At 37.8% G+C, this 20,221-nt stretch overlaps 1 protein-coding gene across 3 annotated transcripts in view; it reads left to right on the plus strand.

Moving 5' to 3' along the window:
* mmd2a (monocyte to macrophage differentiation-associated 2a) overlaps window positions 1–20,221 on the plus strand; it is an 85,601-nt gene that overhangs the window by 47,244 nt on the left and 18,136 nt on the right. For all 3 annotated transcript variants that reach the window (XM_039775982.1, XM_039775983.1, XM_039775984.1), the window contains 2 exons: window positions 5,441–5,522; window positions 9,210–9,370. In XM_039775982.1, the coding sequence (XP_039631916.1) occupies window positions 5,441–5,522; window positions 9,210–9,370 (243 nt within the window). The remainder of the gene's footprint in view (window positions 1–5,440; window positions 5,523–9,209; window positions 9,371–20,221) is intronic.

A 20,221-nucleotide genomic window follows, 5' to 3' on the forward strand; every position in this document is an offset into this window, starting at 1 on the left:
ACTGCATATGTTTGCAAGGGTTGAAAGAGGTGGTTCTCTTGCAGAGGTGCAACAGATAAAAGATTCTCCATCTTAAAATTATTTCTACATTGGTTCCATATTCTGAGTGAGTGTGTGAGTGAAGCACAATTGGGTTATTAGTATATTGGCGATAACTTGCATTTATTGGGGCACAAAGCAGGGAATATAAAGAAGTACTGCAGGATTTTATTTCTATTGCGGTCCAGGCCTGTGTATGTTCATCTATTTGTGTCCAGGTTTTTATAGCTTGTATGTTTGCTGCCCAGTAATAAAACTGGAAGTAGGGTAGAGACATGCCACCTTCTGCCTTAATTCTTTGTAGGGTCACTCTTTGGATACGTGGATGTTTTGAGTTCCAAATAAATGAGGTTATTGTTGAATCTAATTGCTTAAAGAATGATTTATTAATGTACATTGGAATGTTTTGAAATAAAAAAAGAAGCTTAGGAAGAATATTCATCTGAACAACGTTAATTCTTCCAGCTAGAGTGAGATGAAGGGTTGACCATCTATGTAAGTCTTGCTTAATTTTTTCCATACAGATTTATCTTGCTTTTTATATAAATGATAAGGTACTACATACAGGATAAATGATAACACTAAAAGAAATGGAAGTTCAGGGCACGTTCTGAATCGGTAGAAAACTGACTCAAACTCTGGGGGTTAGAAAACTGACTCAAACTCTGGAATCAATGGCTAACTTCATCAGAATTAGGTGATATTAAAAGTGGTGCCCTTCAGTGATCAGTTGCTGGGGCCGCTGCTCTTTTTAAAATAAATGAATGATCTGGACAAAAATATAAATGACAAGCTGGTTGACTCAGTAGATGATACCAAACTAGGTGGAAGGGCAGATAATAGAGAATCAGCTAAATTGTTCCAGAAGGACTTAGCTAGCGTACAGGCATAGGTGGATGAAATTTAATGTAAGTAAATGTAAAGTATTACATGTAGGAAGTAAAAATGTTAGACTTGAATTGAATACACAATGGAAGGTCTGAAACTTAAAGACACCTCTTATGAGAAGGACCTGGGAATTACTAACTACATCCAGACAGTTTACACAGGCGATGAGGAAAGGTAATAGCATGTTAGGTTATACACAAGGTGTGCAGCACAAGTCAGGGGTACTGTGATAATAAGTGGAAGGGCAGATAATAGAGAATCGGCTACATTGTTATGCTGATGTTATGTAAATCACTAGTGAGGTCTAACCTGGAGTACTGTGTGCAGTTTTGTTCTTAATATTACATAACAATGCTAGAGAAAGTCCAGAGGAGAGCCACCAGGCTGATTCCAGAACTGAGAGGTATAAGTTATGAGGAGAAATTGAAGGAGTTGAAGTTTTTCTGATTAATCAAAAGTAATAATAAGTACAGTGAATCCAAGCTGTTACTTTAAAATAAATTCTGCAATAAAAGCATAGGGACACAGTTGGAAACTTATTAAGGGCTGATTTTTCTCAAATTTCACTTTTTTTTTTCTTTGCGCAAACAACCACAAAAACTTGGAATAAAATACCAGGTAGTGTGGCAGAGAACAGGACTTTAAGGTCCTTCAGATCTCAACTGCATGTTGTTTTGTGCAAATAAGGTAAATAGGGTGGATAAGCTTGTTTAGGCTCGACAATGATTGAATGAGACGATTTGTGTGTCTGAGTGTGCTCTGTGAAGGACTGGCTCATCCAGCTTAGGTTCTTAACTTCTTCCTCACGCTGCCAAGATATTCAGCAAATCCCTGAGTTAGATTAAGTTTGCCTAAAATGACTAAATGGATAATTGAGAGAATAATATAATTATTGCTGGATGGATAATAATAATATTGTAATGTTTGATGGATAATGATAGTTAATATGTCTGTAATTGCTGTGTTGAACTACATTGGAGCTATACTATATACTATATGGGGTTATACAGTATGTCCATCCAGCCATCCATTATCCAACCCACTATATCCTAACTACAGGGTCACGGGGGTCTGTTTGAGCCAATCCCAGCCAACACAGGGCGCAGGGCAGGAAACAAACCCGGGGCAGTGTGCCAGCCCATCGCAGGTTATACAGTATGTATAGTATGTACGTATAGCAATGTGTGGCATGCTTGGGTCTTAAGTGCAAGCACGTTTGAAAAGAATAATGTGAAATTCAAAAATTGAAAATTAGTATCCATACAATGAACCAATTTTTGAACCTGTTTTATTTATTACAGAGGTTTTGGAAAGGTGGTAATAATCTATTTGTCTATTTATTAATCCTTCTCATTTTAATTTTAGCGTTGCTCCAAAGCTATCCGAAAAATAGTATTAGTCACTCACAAGCAACTTTGATACATAAGTGCATAGTGCAGGGCTGTTTCCTGCTTTTAAATCCCAAAGATACAAAGAATGAGAATATTGTTTTATACCATTGCCACTGCCATTTTTAATAGCTGCTTTATGCAGTTCTGGATCACAGGGAAGTTATGCTATTATCAATTGCACACATTTCTGAAACAAAGTTAATTTTTAGCAGTTTCAATGCATTCTATGGATTTTTAACACAGTTCTACTTATGTAAAAAAAAAAATAATAATAATAATAATGTATCATGTCATTCATTTCTGGACTTGCTTGATCCAGTTCCAGATCTTAGAAAGCGGAAGCCATTCTGTGCAGCAAAAGACCCAAGAGTGTCACTTGAAATAGTACAAATAGGGCATCTTCAGATAACTACATTGTGGTAAAAATCTGTTTCAATTAATAATTTAATAAATTACATTTTAATTAGAAATCATGTAGATATGAATTATTTCACCATTACAACATTTTCTTTAGCTAGAATTCATACTAATTATGATACAAATTCATAACTTACTGAACTGTATAAATATTACATTGCACAAATATAATTTTCCTTAAAAGCTCTTATAGTAAGTCACTTGTATATTAGTAGTTTTCTGCATTGCAATAATTTTTGTAGTTAAAAGTACCTGTGTTACCTCCCTTTGCCTGGGAAATAGTATAAGACAACAGGCCTCAGTTACAGTGCCATTTGTTAATTGGATGTTATGTGACTAAGTACTTTTCAGTATACAATATTTGTCGGGTTTATACCAACAACAACAACAACATTTATTTATATAGCACATTTTCATACAAAAAAAATGTACCTCAAAGTGCTTTACAAAATGAAGAATAGAAAAATAGAAGACACGGTAAAAAATAAATATAAGTCAACATTAATTAACATAGAATAAGTAAGGTCCGATGGCCAGGGTGGACAGAAAAAACAAAAAAAAAAAAAACTCCAGACGGCTGGAGAAAAAAAATAAAATCTGCAGGGATTCCAGACCATGAGACTGCCCAGTCCCCTCTGGGCAATCTACCTAACATAAATGAAACAGTCCTGTTTGTATTTAGGGTTTTCATGGAAGGACTCGATGATGATGATGATGGTCACGTAGACTTCTGGCTTTCAATCCATCAATGTTGGAGCATCATGATGCTTTACCAAAAGGTTAACATTATTGGTAGACAGCATGGCATGGTGTAGTGGTTAAAGCACCCTGAGGGTGTGTGTTCAAATCCCACTACTGACACCATGTGACCCTCTGCAAGTCACTTCACTGGCCTATGTATGAATTAGAAAAGCAAAAGAAATGGAACTAATTGACTTGGCTTTTGTTGATCGTCATCTCAAAACACAATTTTACAGTAAGTTGTATTCTTTTGAATCGAAAGGGATAATCAGTAAGAATAATGTGATATCTGAGTATATATTTTGTGGCATTATTAGATGTTTACAAGTGTGACTTGTTTATTTCATTTACTCAAATATTTCTTTTTGTGCTTTTCATCAATTCTATGTTCAAACTTCTATTTTCTTTGCCACACCCATAGGTAGACAACAAAGTTCTAACACATCACATGTTCCTTTAACTTAATACAAACAGCAGTGACGTTTACAGGTGGCACATTTTAGTGGCTCATTTCAGCACCTGAATGCCTCGACTTTTGGGGTTGTTTTCTCTAGTGGTTTAAAATAACTGCCAGTACTGTGTTTTGGAGGCTTCTTACATGATCGGGTCCTCATTTAAATGAAATTTATATTAAAGAATTTTGAGAGCAGGGGAGTGAGGAGGTGATGTATGTGTCTGTGTATAGGTTTATAAATATACAGCCTAAAAAAGACATAACTCAAAACCTATGGGAGATAGAAACATTCTGAATACATTTCTGAAATTAGCATGAAAAAGTACTTATAAAACACCTTTTAGAGGTCCTCTGGCAAAATCTTTGTTGACCAGTGTAATTTATGGGTTAGTAGCTTTCTAATAATAAAAAAAATCCAAAATGTAAAATAAAAAGGGGCTCCAAACCCTGATTGTCCCTAGAGAATGAACCCTTCATCTGGCCTTGTCATCTAAACATGTTGTATAGCAGACGTGGTGTAGCTTACTACTATTTTTCTTGTGAAGGGCAGCACATTTGTTCAAATTCCATGTGAAATGAAAGCCTGTATGAAGTTTGCATGTCTTCCCTGTGTTTCCAGGGACTTACATTAAATTTACAATTCTGAGACTGAGCCTGTATGGGTGAGTGGGTCTTATAATGGACTTTCCCTCCATTAAAGGTTGGTCCTTTAACATATTCATCACTTCCTTAACTGTTAGCCAGGCCTAGGAATATAACACAGTGTTTCTTTGCATAGAAGGAAAAAAATCCAAGAGAAATGATTTTGAATCTTAAAATTATGCTGGTTTTGGAAGTTCAGACCTCAATTAAATTAACATTAGAAAATAACACATTTTCATGAATAAAAATTTAAAGACAAAAAAGCAAAAGTGTTAGTCTCTTATGAGTGTAACAGTAGCAGGTATGGTTGCTCTTCTCGAGGTGAGCCAGTCTAACTTCTCCACTAGCCGTCTTTACCTTCACTAAACTGGCATACATGCCATAAACCTAAGTGCCAGCTTTCAAAAACATACAAGCTCTTGGGCAGCTTTGGGGTCTTTGCACAGCAGCAGCTGTCTAGATGGCTGAACCAGAGGGTGCAGACTTTTATTATTTCCTTTGTTTAATTGCGTTTGTTAATTCAATGTGACGGAAGCATCTTTGATCAACATCTTGAAAGGATGCCCTGTGGTGTTTCGGGTAGAACAGGACTGCTGTTTTGAGGAGTAGGATTCCGCTGTGCAGATGGTTTTGCCTTCCATTTGTGTTTTATTGCCTCTGAGGTTTGCCATCTCAGGGGATGGAGCCAAGCTGGCTGTGAATTAAACAGAGTGATAAGTTCAGCTCCTTTCCCAGCTGAGACCCTGCAGTTAGAGGAGAGTTCCTCTGTTGGAGATGGCAGTCATGGCTAATCACCAGCTTGGATATGAATGAGCTGAGTCGTCAGTGGGAACAACACAAGCACTAAAAGGAAATGTTTTATTTTCAGATTCATGAACAACCGAGTTCCACCTAACAAGAGATACCAGCCAACAGAGTATGAACATGCGGCCAACTGTGCTACCCATGCAGTAAGTTTTATCTCAGCCATGTTTTTCTACATCCATTGTTGTATATTGTTTTTAAAAGTTCTTAGTATACACAATACTGTTATAAATGTGGGCACAAAGATAGCAAGGTGCTTAGATCTGCTGCCACAGAGCTCCAGATGACTGTGTATAAATCATAACATGGTCGCTACTGATGAGGAGTTTGCAGACCTTCTGTGTCTGTGTGTGTGTGTGTGTGTGTGTGTGTGTGTGCGTTAGTGTCATTAGTGACCCTAAGTATGCCCAGTGGGTGGGCCCTGTGATGGACTGGCACCCCGTCCAGTCTTGTTTGCTGCATTGCTCTGATGCTTTTAGGATCGACTCTGGTTCACTGCAACTCTGACCTGGATTAATTAAGATCAACAATTATAATAATGAATTGAAATCCTTAAACATGATCTGACTTTGGAAATCTTGCTCAGTATTCCTTAACATTATTAAAGTGGGAAATGGTGCCATTGTTGTAAATGAAAAGAAGACCTTGGTAAAAATCTAAATTCTCACACTCCTTTTATCTTGTTCTCAACAACTTACTAACTACCCTGGTTGTGTCAGTGCCTCATATTGATATTAATTCTGAATAGGTACATCAACCCCATCTAAAATTAGTAAGCAACTAGTTGACAGAGTGAAAAAAAGAAAGGGAAAATTGAAATAGCTCATACTCATATCAAAAATAAATTGGGCAGAGTATGAGTGTTAATGTATATGATGCCATTATCTGTTGGAATGAAAAATGCAATGCATTTTATTAGTACATGCAATACAAAATATATTCTAATAAATTAAGCATTTGCAAACACAGTGCCAATGTTTGTGATGCATACTCAGTTGGAATGAAAAATGCAATGCATCTTATTGCTACATGCATTACAAAATACATTCCAATAGACGATGCAGTGCAAACATTAACACTGAATATGTCCAACAGACAGTAACTGCTGAATAGACAGACATTAGCTCATCCACCTTAAAAAAGGGCAAGTGTCACTGTGTCCTTTAATATTTGTTATGGCCCAGAGGTCCCCATATTGTCTTCTCTTTTAGGGACCTGCCTTATCCCTGACCATCTGGAATACATATATTAGTCCAGAGACAGATGGATAGACAGAAAGATGGACATGGCACTATATAATAGGCAGATATATACATATAAATGAAAGTCACCAAATAACAGATAGATAGATAGATAGATAGATAGATAGATAGATAGATAGATAGATAGATAGATAGATAGATAGATAGATAGATAGATGAAATGCACCATATACAAAATCATTCTGAAAGGCACTATATAATATATTGACGTGTAAGGCACTGTATAACAGACAGGTAGATAGACAGACATGAAAGGCACTTTCTAACAGATGAATATACAGATATAAAAGGCACAATACACAGATAACAAAAACACAATAGACAGATAAGAGAGGCATTATAATACAGACAGATAGATTGATATGCATGAAAGGCACTATATACCAAACAGATAGACAGACATTAAAGGCACTATATAACAGAGAAAAATACATTATACAACAAATAGACATGAAAGGCACTATGTAACAGAGAGAGGTGAAAGGCAACATATAGCAGAGATACATATGAAAGGCACTATATAACAGAACAATGCATAGATATCAAAGATACAATAGATATATAGATAGGAAAGGCAATACATAATAAATAGATTGAAAGATATGAAATGCACTATCTAACAGATAGATAGGACTATATACATCCATCCATCCATTTTCCAACCCACTGAATCTGAACACAGGGTCACGGGGGTCTGCCGGAGCCAATCCCAGCCAACACAGGGCACAAGGCAGGAACCAATCCCAGGCAGGGTGCCAACCCACCTCAGGGCACACACAAACACATCCACACACCAAGCACACACTAGGGCCAATTTAGAATCGCCAATCCACCTAAACTGCATGTCTTTGGACTGTGGGAGGAAACCCACGCAGACACAGGGAGAACAAGCCAACTCCATGCTTGGAGGATCCGGGAAGCAAACCCGGGTCTCCTAACTGCGAGGCAGCAGCACTACCACTGCGCCACCGTGCACACTCTGCACTATATACAAGATAAATAAATATGAAAGGCACTATATGATAGATATATAGATATTGAAAACAATACATATAACAGGCAGATACATAGATGTGCGAGGCATTATATAACTCAGAAATATAAGATATAAAAGATATCAAAAGTACAATACATAGATATGCAGAAAGATAGCTGAACATGAATTTCACTCTTTTAACAGACAGATAGACATGAAAGGCGTTATATAACAGACAGATAATAAAGGCATCATATAACAGATTAATATACAGATATAAAAGGCACTATATAACAGAACAATACATCGATATCAAAGGGATAGATAGATAGATAGATAGATAGATAGATAGATAGATAGATAGATAGATAGATAGATAGATAGATAGATAAGGCACAATATAACGGACAGTTTTGTTTTCATGAAAAAAATCGACCTTGTGTTTCAATGGAAAACTACATTTTCATAGCCCTAGAAGAGTTTTTGGGCATCTTTGAAATTATTGTTCTTGAGTCTGTATGTAAGTGTGTTTTTGTTAAGAAATTTGTGAACAGTACAACTTGAGAATGAATGGACTGATTCTTATGAAATTTTGTGGACAATGTGCTCTCTTTTTAGGAGCTGATTAGGTTTTGGGTGAATTCCTACTATTCAGCTTCAATCTTTTAAAGTTTAAAGTTTATAAAGCCGGTACCAACAACAGCCAAACCACTGCTCAGAAGTTCACAGAATTTGGCACATGTGTTTAAGACTTTGAAGAAAGACTTCTGTGAATTTTGAGTTCAATCCAAAGCTCAAGCTTGGAGCTTTTAAAGTTTAAAATTTTCAAATGCAATGTTTTTTTACACGTATATGCATAAATATGAAGAAAGTCGTGTTGGCCGCATAAGATTTTTTTGTAATACCTTTATTATGCTAATTATCAAATGAAAAAATGTGCCTTGGATCTTTTTGGTTGAAATGTAAAAACAGTTAAAGCTTTGTTTTTGATCCCGTGGAACATACTGAGCTTGGACTCGGATGAACTAAATAAGGCACATTGTGTTCTGTGTCAGAAGCACCGAGACTCTCAGTAGGCCACATTTTAGTTTAAATGATTACATCCTCATTACAATTCTCAGTAAAAGCTTGCACATTTTGTTACATTCTCACTTATTAAATATTAAATGAAACATTTATTTTTTAACCTAAAACAACTTTATACATGCGAAGAATGAAAGGTTTTAAATGTAGAAATTAAAGTTGTTATATAAAAATAAGTATAGTTTGTATCCCCAAGTCACATTGTGTCATATCCTGGATTTCAGTTAACATCCAACCATCCATCCATCCATCCATCCATCCATCCATCCATTTTCTAACCCGCTGAATCCAAATACAGGGTTACGGGGGTCTGCCGGAGCCAATCCCAGCCAACACAGGGCACAAGGCAGGAACAAAGCCCGGACAGGGCGCCAGTCCACCACAGTTCAGTTAGCATGATTCCAAAAATTAATTCCTTAATGTGTTATATTTAAAACATTTAAAATAAATGAATGTACTTCAATAATATGACTAGCATACTAAAACCTTGTATATTCTTGACATTTTTTCAGCTTTGGATAATTCCCAGCATTCTTGGCAGCTCAACTCTGTACTTCTTATCTGATGACCACTGGGAGACCATCTCCGCCTGGATCTATGGTTTTGGCTTGTGTGGCCTTTTTATTGTGTCGACCATCTTTCACACCATCTCATGGAAAAAGAGCCACCTCCGGTTAGTTTGTTGAAGTTCTTGTGCTATTTGGTGACCACTTTATGGTAACAGTTGTTTCACCGATTGATAAAAAAGATTTCCTTGCTCAGTTATGACATTTTTTGTCTCAATTAATGTATTATACAGTATACTGGCAAGCTCAACATTGACTGTAATTAGGCTGAAGATCAAACCCAAATCTATAGAGCTGTGAGGCATCAGTGCCAGTCTACCCCTGCCGAATGATTTTTTTTGCTAAGCGTGCCTCTCACGCACATTCATTTGAAGTGTTAACTCTCTATGAAAGCGTCCCTGCAGTTTCATTCAAGGTAAGTTTAATGCAGGATGGAGTACTCAAACAAGAGGCAAGGTTATTTGTGCAGTGAGTTTTAAAGCCAGATCATTTACCTGAGGATAGATCACAACTTGATGGGGGTCACTGCGTGGTCATCCATGATTAGAGATATGATGTATGCCCTCCAAAGTACAAGAAGGATTTTCAGATTAAATTTCAATAATGTGAGCAGAAAGCCAGAAATAGCATTCTATTTATTTCCACGCCAAAAATATCTTTTATTCTTCAGTTTGGGATTAAAAAGGGCAAATGAGAAGGGATGGATTTTTAAAATGAAGTTCATTTTTATATGATGCCCTTCACTGAGTACTGTCTCAGAGTGTTGTTAGAATGGATCCCCTGCTGCCAGGAGGGTGGAAGCATTTTAGGACCTTCCTTCATTTTGCACTACCAATAAAATGAACTCACTCCCTTGGAATTTTTTTCCATTTTATTGTTATCCATTGTCCAACCCGATGAATCCAAACACAGGGTCACGGTGGTCCGCTGGACCCAATCCCAGCCAACACACGGCACGAACCAATCCAGGGCAGGACACACACACTGGGGACAATTTAGAATCACCAATCCACCTAACCTGCATGTCTTTGGACTGTGGGAGGAAACCAGAGTACACAGAGGGAACCCATGCAGACACGCAGGGAGGACCTGGGAAGCGAACGCGGGTCTCCTAACTGCGAGACAGCAGCACTACCACTGCGCCACTGTGCCGCCCTGTCATTCAAAATTGAACCACGGAAGGTTTAATTTGACTTTTTTGATGCTGAACACTAGAAAAAGACTGTCAACATGAAAACAGATCTCTGCAAAGCCAACAAAGACAATCACACTATGTACTACTGCCAAACTACCATATGAAATCGTGAAAAGAATAAAAATTGACATAGAAAACGACTGGCGAACAAAGCAAGCAATTGGTTGTGTGCCATATGCACACACATATGCATCACATTACATAAATGAAAGCTGAAAATGAAGTGGACTTGCAAGTGATTAATCAGTTTCATTCATAAAGAAAGGCTCATTTCAGGCTGTGAAAAAGTGAAGGTGTTATTTTGGAAAAACTATTACTTCTTTCACAATTTACTGTTGAGGTGTGATTACGACTGACTACTGACTGGCTGTTGTGAGCTGTGCTCACTGCCGGCAGCAGCCAGGTTGACCTAATGCAAATGGGTGATATTCCTATATACAGAGCTCACTCTACATGAATACATCCAGCACGTCAAGGCATGATGCAATATAAATGATGCCCACCAAGAAGTTGTAAGCTAGCACTGAGAACATCTATAGTATCTGACTGATACAAAGGTACTGGACATATCTTACTGACCCTGTAAAACTCTCACCTTGATTGATACAAAGGAAATGGACATAGTTACTTACCTATATACTAAGGGTTTGGCGTTGTAGTGGACTCATCACTATCAACTGCCAGACATTGTTCAGAAGCCATTAAGAAGGCTAACAGAATGTCAGGTTATATAGCACCTTGATGTGTGGAGTACAAAACTAAGGAGGTTCTGCTTAAGCTTTATAACACCCTGGTGAGGCCTCATCTGGAGTACTGTGTGCAGTTTTGGCCACCAGGCTACAAAAAGGACATAGCAGTGCCAGAGAAAGCCCATAGAAGAGCAACTAGGCTCATTCCAGGGCTACAGGTGACAAATTATGAAGAAAGATAAAAAGAGCTGAGCCTTTTCAGTTTAAGTCAAAGGAGATAATGATGTGACATGATTAAGGTTTTAAAAATGACATAAGAATTTAGTATAGTGGATCAAGGTTGCTACTTCAAAATTTTGCACAAACATTGGGAAGTTTTTTCTTACACAGAGAACATGGAATAAGTGGCCAAGTAGTGCGATAGACAATAGAACCTTAGGAACCTTCAAAACTTGACTTGATGTTATTTTTGGAGTAATTAAGTGGATTAGACTGCTGGGCTGAATGGCCCATTCTTGTCTAAATCTTTCTAATTGTACAGTATACAAATGGACAGAAAACAATATTTCTCAGATAAAGTAAAAGGCATAATGTACAGTATGTAACTGTTTATGTGTAAATCAACATGCCATATTAACCAATAAACCAATTCATAAAGGTCTTCAACATGCTTAATATAATCCTCATAAAAGAAAATTATACTAGATGTCGGGACCAGCCCTCCCTGTAATGAGACATACCATTATTGAGGGTGCCCACAGGTGTACACTCCTGGGTTTAGTCCATTTATTGGAGTGTTTTGATCAACAACATCTGCTTATATAACACAATTTCTTACATAAGAGTAGATTATATGGCTTTACAATAATAATAATAGCTAAAGAAAGTTGCAAACAGAAAGATAAAAAAACAGAACAAGGATGAGAAACAAAATGTCCAGATGACAAAGGTGGAAAACAAAAGCCCCAGCTGTCTAGACGCTGGAAAAAAAAAAAACCTCTAGGGGTTCCATGGCCAAAAGACTGCCCAGCCCCTTCTGCGCATTCCATGGTGCATACATGATCTTTTCTTTGGCACACCACATAGTTTAAGACACCCAGTGACAACACATTACTAAAATAAAGCATCCAATTTCTTTTCAAAGGGAACTTGAGATAGATAGATAGATAGATAGATAGATAGATAGATAGATAGATAGATAGATAGATAGATAGATAGATAGATAGATAGATAGGCACTATATAATAGATAGATAGATAGATAGATAGATAGATAGATAGATAGATAGATGATATAAAAGGCACTATATGATAGATAGATAGATAGATAGATAGATAGATAGATAGATAGATAGATAGATAATAATAATAATAATACATTTTATTTATAGGCGCCTTTCAAACACTCAAGGACACCGTACACTTTACACAGCAACCGACAAACAATACAGTTTTAAGACAGATAGATAGATAGGCACTATATAATAGATAGATAGATAGATAGATAGATAGATAGATAGATAGATAGATAGATAGATAGATAGACTTTTTCACAGGGGGAAAATAAGCTCAATAAATACATAAATATCTATATTACAAAACAAAGGCTGTATATATGCACGGATGCCAGATGCCAGATGTACTGAAAGCGCACACGCACGAGTCAAACCCAGCGGCTTCCCAGAGTCAGTAAGTGGCGCCCAAACAACACAACACAACCTGTAAACTAAACTTCAGGTCACAATACAACCACCGCCCGAACGTGAACACACACACCACCGCATATACAACTTTCGTTTAGTAATGTTTGTACAGTATATATGCTTGGATGGCAGAGACCAGAAGCAAGCTGTGCACAATACAGTACAACCGCTGCCCAAACGCGCACACCACCGCATATACAACCTTCGTTTAGTAATGTAGATCTCCAAGCCGGGATCAGAGGCCAGAAGCAAGCCGTGCACAATACAACCATCGCCCGAACGCGAATGCACACACCACCGCATATACAACCTATTGACGTTGACCAGATAAATAACCAAGTGATTGGATTGCTTCCTGAAGAAAGCCACATCATTCTAAGTACTGACAGTGTTGATTCTGAACACGAAACTGAGCATCTTCATTTCGCATTAGAATATTTAAACACTATTAGCCCGGCCGGATTACCACAACACAATCTTAACCTTAAAGTAGGGACATCCGGCGTTCGTGTGACGTTAAAGTGAAGGTTTTAACTACTCCATACCAGGGAGAGCTAATTCAAGGATAGGAAACCATCTTTACCAAAAATGTTGTTTATAAGTAAATTTTTGATTAACTATTTTGAATTTACCATTTTATGAATTTTTTGTTTCCAATTTACTTCATTTACACCTTTGCACTCCGATGTTTTTTTACTTATAAGTGCAGCATCTCAAAGACATTTTGGACTTAAATGATATAACAATTACATTTCAATTTTAGTTTTAATAAATTGGTTAATATTCGTACAAATATATTTATTTAATTAAATGAAAACTTTCTCAGGACGCTCCCAACCTCCATCATTTTTCATCCCTCCAAAGATCGGAGGAAACAGAAAGTGACTGCCATTCTTGGATTTGCGATTCTTTAGAGAATCGGGGGATTACTGGTTTATTATATTATGACAAACAACCATTCCTCCTCCTCAAATACACACCAGAATGACTAAAAGGAAAAAAAAACTAAAAAGATATAAAATCTTCGGACTTGGCTAAAGATAAAAAGAGCAGTCTCAGTCCCTGTGAGGCATTATAAAGTTGTATTGTTGTAGACATGAAAGAGCCCCAGTTTCTTTTCTAGACACACTTCTGCTGAATAATTCCTCTGCTAAAAGTCCTCAGTGCTAGTGTGTCAGAAAGAGGATGTGAGGCATTGTTCATGATGGCTGTCAGTTTTGTTTTCATTCTCTATGACCTCCAGTGGGTCAAGAGTGCGTCCCATAACTGAGCCTTCCCTTTTAATGAACTTACTGATCTGGTGGGCCTCTTTTGAACTGATGTTACCAGCCCAACCCACCACAGCTTAGAAAATCTCACTGGCCATCACAGAGATATAGTACATCTGAAAGATTTCACTATTAAAGGAGCAGAATCTCATTACAAAGGAGAGCAGTGACCTAAACTGGAATTTAAAACTTCATCTGTTAGGTTGTTATGCCAGAATTTTACCCCTTCATCTTTTAAGAAGTCATCCAGGTCTCCATTTCAGCTACATGTCACAGAGGTCTCTTCCAGATTTCCTTACTCCCTGTCATGGAGTGTGGTGCAGTGTCTAACGTTTTTGACTTTAAACGTTAAGGTTTGTTAGTTTCATCCTTGCCTCTGACCATCTGTGTGACCCTGGTCAAGATACTTTAACCTACTTGAGTAAAAAAAAGCACACAAAGAAACTCCCCATCAAATTTAAACACAGTACAATGAAATCTTACATGGACATCTCTAACAGACAAGAGACAGGTGAACAATCCAAGCAACTGACAGTAAAGATGGCACCGTGCATTAAACACAACATCAGGAGGAAACATTCCTGCAGTGATCAGCATGAATGGCTGTTGAGTAACCTTACAACCCATGGATAAAAACTGAATGTGGTGGTGTGTGAATTAATGGACCTGTACTGCTTGTCAGATTGCAGGTGGGAGAAAAGTGTCAGTGCCGGCTGGCTGAGGTCTTGTTAAATTTTCTAAAGCAGTATGTCCTTAACAGTAGAGAGCTGCGTGTCAGCGACATTTTGAGCTGGCTTCACCACCCTGCCGAATGAAGGAGATGAACCTTTTCAATTTAAGCAAACAAAGATTAAGAGAGGACATGACTGAAGTGTTTACAATTATAAAAGGAATTACTACATTAGATCCTAGTTGTTACTTTAAAATAAACTCTACAAGAACACTGTGGCACGATTGGAAGGGGCAGATTTCGCAAGAGATGTTGCAAAGTTTTCCTTTACACAAACATTCTATAGGCACATGGGAACTAATACCAAGTAGTGTGGTGGAGAGCTGGACTTTAAAGACCTTCAAACCTTGACTTGATATTATTTTGGACAATCAATGTGAATAGGATGGATGAGCTTGTTGGGCTGAATGGCCTGTTCCTGCCACAGCTTTGTCTAATGTTCTAGTTTTCATGTGGTGTGAAGTCTTGAGTTGAGTGTGTGCCTTACCAGGATATAATTTAGCCAATGAGAATGGGCTCCATGCCGCGTCTTTCTGTGTTTTATTCATTGTGACAGATGGGGGTCTCTATTGTCCCCTTGAACCCTCAGACAACACGTCAGACACCAGATAAAAGTCACAAATGAATTTCATTTCATAAATTGTGCACCTCCACCTCCACACTAATCCAATAATAATAACAATAATAATTCAAATACAATAAATCTTCCACTCCCAGATGCTTCGTTACCCTTCCTCTCAACTAAGCTCGCCTGCTGGGATCTCCCACAGTCCTTTTATAGTTCATGACCCGGAAGTGCTTCTATCCCTCAGTCCATGTGATTTCCCAGCACTTCCAGGTCAGATGAAAACTCCTGCTTTTCTTCAGCCTGGAAGTACGTCATTTCCTCTGTCCCCATGACTGGGAAGTACTTCCGGGCTATACGGAAAATAGAAGTCCCTGAGCCTCCCTGCAGTGTCCCCTGGCGGCCCCCACGGTATTCAGCAGGGCTGTGAATTAAACACCAAGGTCCATGATGCCCTGCTGGAATTCGGGGCACCTTCATGTTGCAGGGAGGGCTCCATCTGGCGGCTTGAGGGTATTGGCCGGGATAAACTGTCGGCCATATACCACATCATATATCTGAGAAAAAAGTATTTGTGGGCCTCCCTGATGATGGCTGAGATGTCAGTTAACCACTTTATCATCATGTTTGTCAGTAATGGTGACAACAGGAAATTTAAAGTTGCTGACTCTCTCCACTACACCCTCTCTGAGGTAGATGTTCTGCTTCCTAACATTTATGACCAGCTCCTTGGTTTTGTTGATATTCAAATGCAAATTATTTTTTTTTTGACACCACTGGTTCAGAATGCAAATTTGACACACTACTCTTCAACATGTAGGATGTGATGGTAACGGTCCACTCATGTTGAGCTCTGCCATATTGGCAGGTGGCAGTAAGTCGAGAGGCCTGGTGTTCATCTTTCATGGTGAAACAGTGGTAATGCTGAGATAAAATTGAACTCGGTCATAGCAGTTTTTATTATCCTGCTGCAAGGGATATAACACCTGCTGTAGAGTTGTGAAGATATGAAACTGTAATCCATTGTTCTGCATCTGTGTATTTCAAAAGTGTCTTTGAACATTCTGAACGTTTTAAAGCTCGTGAACGTTTTAAAGCTCGTGGTGAAAGGGCTTTCTCCGTCTGTGCACCCAGGCTCTGGAACTCCCTGCCCTTAGTGGTTAGGCAAGCCGCTTCAGTCACCACATTCAAATCTCGCCTAAAAATGCACTTCTTCACATTGGCTTTTAATTCTTAACCTGTTTCATTTTCCACTTGCCTTTTGCTATTTTCTCTATTTTATTTGGTTCCCTTGACCTGTTTTTAGTTTCTCTGTTTTAATTCTCTCTTAATGTTTATTTTTAATATTTTGCTTTTAGTCCTGCTTGTTGTAACTGTACAGCACTTTGGTCAGTTGTAATGCTGTGTTTTTAAGGGCTCAACAAATAAATATGGTATGGTATGGTATGGTATTCTTTCATCAGTCCTGTACATTTTGCTTGAAGATTTTGCTTGCTTGAAGAAAAGCCTCCTTATTTGATCCTTTAATGCACTCGCCCTTAGTCTCTACTAGGTATCCTCAGGTACTTGTTTTACAATTTAGGTGCAAGAATTCTGTTAAATCAATGCTTTGGAGAATTTCTGGGACCAGTAATAGGTCTCTATGTAGATTCCTCTGTTTAGGAATGAAGAGGCTCATTTCTCTTCTGTATTGCCTGAACTAGAAAGAAACATTTTTGAAAATGATTAGATGAGAAAATGTAGTAAGAGACGCACAAAGTTCATTAATAAGAAGGCAGTCCAATCTTTCCTCAGAAACAAAGTGGGCAAAACTGAAATCACAGTCAAATGTTTGAAAGAGGTCTGTTCAAGCCAATGTCAGAAGAATTAGGAGTAAAAAGAAGTAAATATTCATGTGAATGATGTCATCATTACGCCATCCCATTGCATTGTGGAAATCCTCGCCTTAGAAACAAAGGACATGAAATCTACAAAGTAGCCATGCCCACAGTCCATACAAAATGGTGCTAAAAGGTAACATAAAAATAGTGAACCTTTTATTAACTCCATCGAGTTATCAATCTGCAGAAATGGATTCTTTGGATCTGAAAACCCATAAGAGACAAACGTATGACTATGATCACTTTAGAATAGTGCACAAAAAATTAAATAAGAGCCCAATCATAATATCTTCACTTGTCAGTGTTGGACATGCTTTTCAGGCCAGGATTCCACTTTGTAGATCGCAGCACAGCTTCAGGTGCTGTTATGTCTTTCTTTATGGTGCGGTGTCTACAACTGCATGTCACCACAAATGTAGCCTCACTAGCATTGCATAGAGAATATGCGTAATGTCTCTTGACTTGCACTTATTAGCTTCTATGATATAATATTTTATTTGTCCTTTTAATTAACAGTTTACCTAGAGGGTGACAATATTCACTTGCCTTAACCACCTAGACCCCACTCTGCTTCCTGCTCAATCCCCTAGTGTGCTTGCATCACTCAACCTTCATTTTTCATTGCTTAATGTTCACTGTACTTGCATGCAACACATTTAATTTGTTTATATTAATTTCATTTTCCTAATGTTTGCCCAGCTTAGACGATTGTGAAAGTCTTCCAATAAATATGCCACCTATCTACTTAAAAATTCTTTCTGTGTGCGTCAAAACCAACATTACGCAGTATAACAAAATGCAGACCTGATCAGAGCTAAATGCATGATGCAAAGTTATGAATAAAACAGTGTGCCAGCTTTATAGGGTATTGTTTGTGATAGTACACAAATGTTAGCACTATCTTACACTCTGCATTCATTACTTTTTCCTCCTAGAAACTCTATGAAATGACGTGATGGTGCTTACATCCTGTTTTCCTGTTCTTCATATTTGGACCATGAGTCTGCTTAAGTGCTGCTGCTTCCATTTGCTAATACAAAGCTGCTGGCTCACTCACAGTGATTGTATTATGATCTATATCTCCAGCCTAAGTAGACCAAGGGCACACTGAAAGATTGATTCTGTCATTTGCCCACCCATGAAATGATGAACTGATGTATACAAGCCAATTGCTCTATCCTATATTATGGCCTTGAAACATTTAATAATGAGGAGAAAAAATGACTGCAGTTCTTAATGCTCTTCACATACTTTCATGCTTGACATTAAACTACACTTACAGTACATAAATGACCAGTTGCTGTTCCAAGAAACAAGGTTCAGTTTTGTATTGGTGTCTAGAAATAACTTTATTCCATCCGACATGTTCCTGTTATTTGCAGTTTAATTCCTTTTCTGATAAACACCAGAACGATTTTAAAAGCAAAACTGCATTTTGGATGCAGGTTTTAGCAGGGAGCTCCTATATTAATCTGTCTATAATAACCACTGTTTTGAGGTTGAAATTCAGTGAAAACACTCTTAAGGCTGTGCCACATTACACAGCTTTTCCAGTGATTTTCAATCATAGCCTTCAGTCAGAAGTAGTCGGTGGTCTGCTCCTGTGAAGATGGTCGCGTGATGTGACATACCCAGCAACTCACTCCATCTACTTTGTGACTAGTTCCAATAAAATAAAACAACCTGCCTGAGTGCTGACAACCAAAGAATACTTATCTGGATGTCAATGCATACAATACAGCAACAAGACATAAGAAACTTGGGGGCTGTTGACCTCACAAACAGAAGAGAAGCTTGTTTGTCTGATGTCTCATGTTTGACATACTGTGACAAAATGGGAGAAAAGAAAACAAAGAGCTGATATTGCAGCTGAATTCACAATACGTGTTAACTTTCATACAACACTGGCCCCATCAGGCAGCATGCTATTGAATGCCAGAAAATGGGTTGAGCACGGCACTCAGTCAGTAAAGTAGATATGGCCAGTGATTTTCAGTCATTTAAACTGACACTGCCCAGCAAAGCAATCAGCAATTTCTGTCAATAAATCTGCTATACTCCATGACTAGTAGTCATTTAATGTGGCCTCAGCCTTGGAATGAGAAACCTGATTGATCACTAAGAGACAGACAGACAGACAGAAAGACAGTCAGACAGACAGACAGATAGATAGATAGAGAGATAGAGAGATAGATAGATAGATAGATAGATAGATAGATAGATAGATAGATAGATAGATAGATAGATAGATAGATAGATAATGAAAGGCACTATATAATAGATAGATAGATAGATAGATAGATAGATAGATAGATAGATAGATAGATAGATAGATAGATAGATAGATAGAACTTTATTTGCTCCCAGGGTAAATTTGGCATGATACATAAGTATAAAGCAAAAAACAGAAATGTTATTTATGCCTGGCACATGTCCCTGGTTATCTTGGACATCTGCACAGATATTTTGGGCTGTCAAGCCTGTTTGAAAAGCAAATACAGCCAAGCCTCTCAGTGTTCACAGTAGCTCCTAAACTCATTTCTTGACTAGTTTGTGTGCCCAGCTTACCTCTGTTATGATCTGCCTGGTCCAAAAAAAATCTCAAAAGTGCACCAGCCTTAAAAACAAGAGCACTTTACACTGATCTGAACCTAAATGCGTAGGCCTCACCACTCCCAATTAGCCTAGCTTCAACCTGTAGTTACAGACTTATCACCTAAACAGGTATAAAAATGGGGAAACATTTTAAAATAAAAATACCCACAAAGGAGGAGAGGAAAACCATAAAAACTTGTGACATATGAAAACAAAATAATGTTGCTTTCATATTTTAAAGATTTTTTCAAAAATATTAAAATATATGCAGCAAGAATAAAAAGCAGAGCAAAAGCATAGCTGCATTGTGAAATGACTCTAATCCCACAAAATG

The sequence above is a fragment of the Polypterus senegalus genome, chromosome 13 (genome assembly GCF_016835505.1).
Source record: "Polypterus senegalus isolate Bchr_013 chromosome 13, ASM1683550v1, whole genome shotgun sequence".
Classification (NCBI taxonomy): Eukaryota; Metazoa; Chordata; class Cladistia; order Polypteriformes; family Polypteridae; genus Polypterus; species Polypterus senegalus.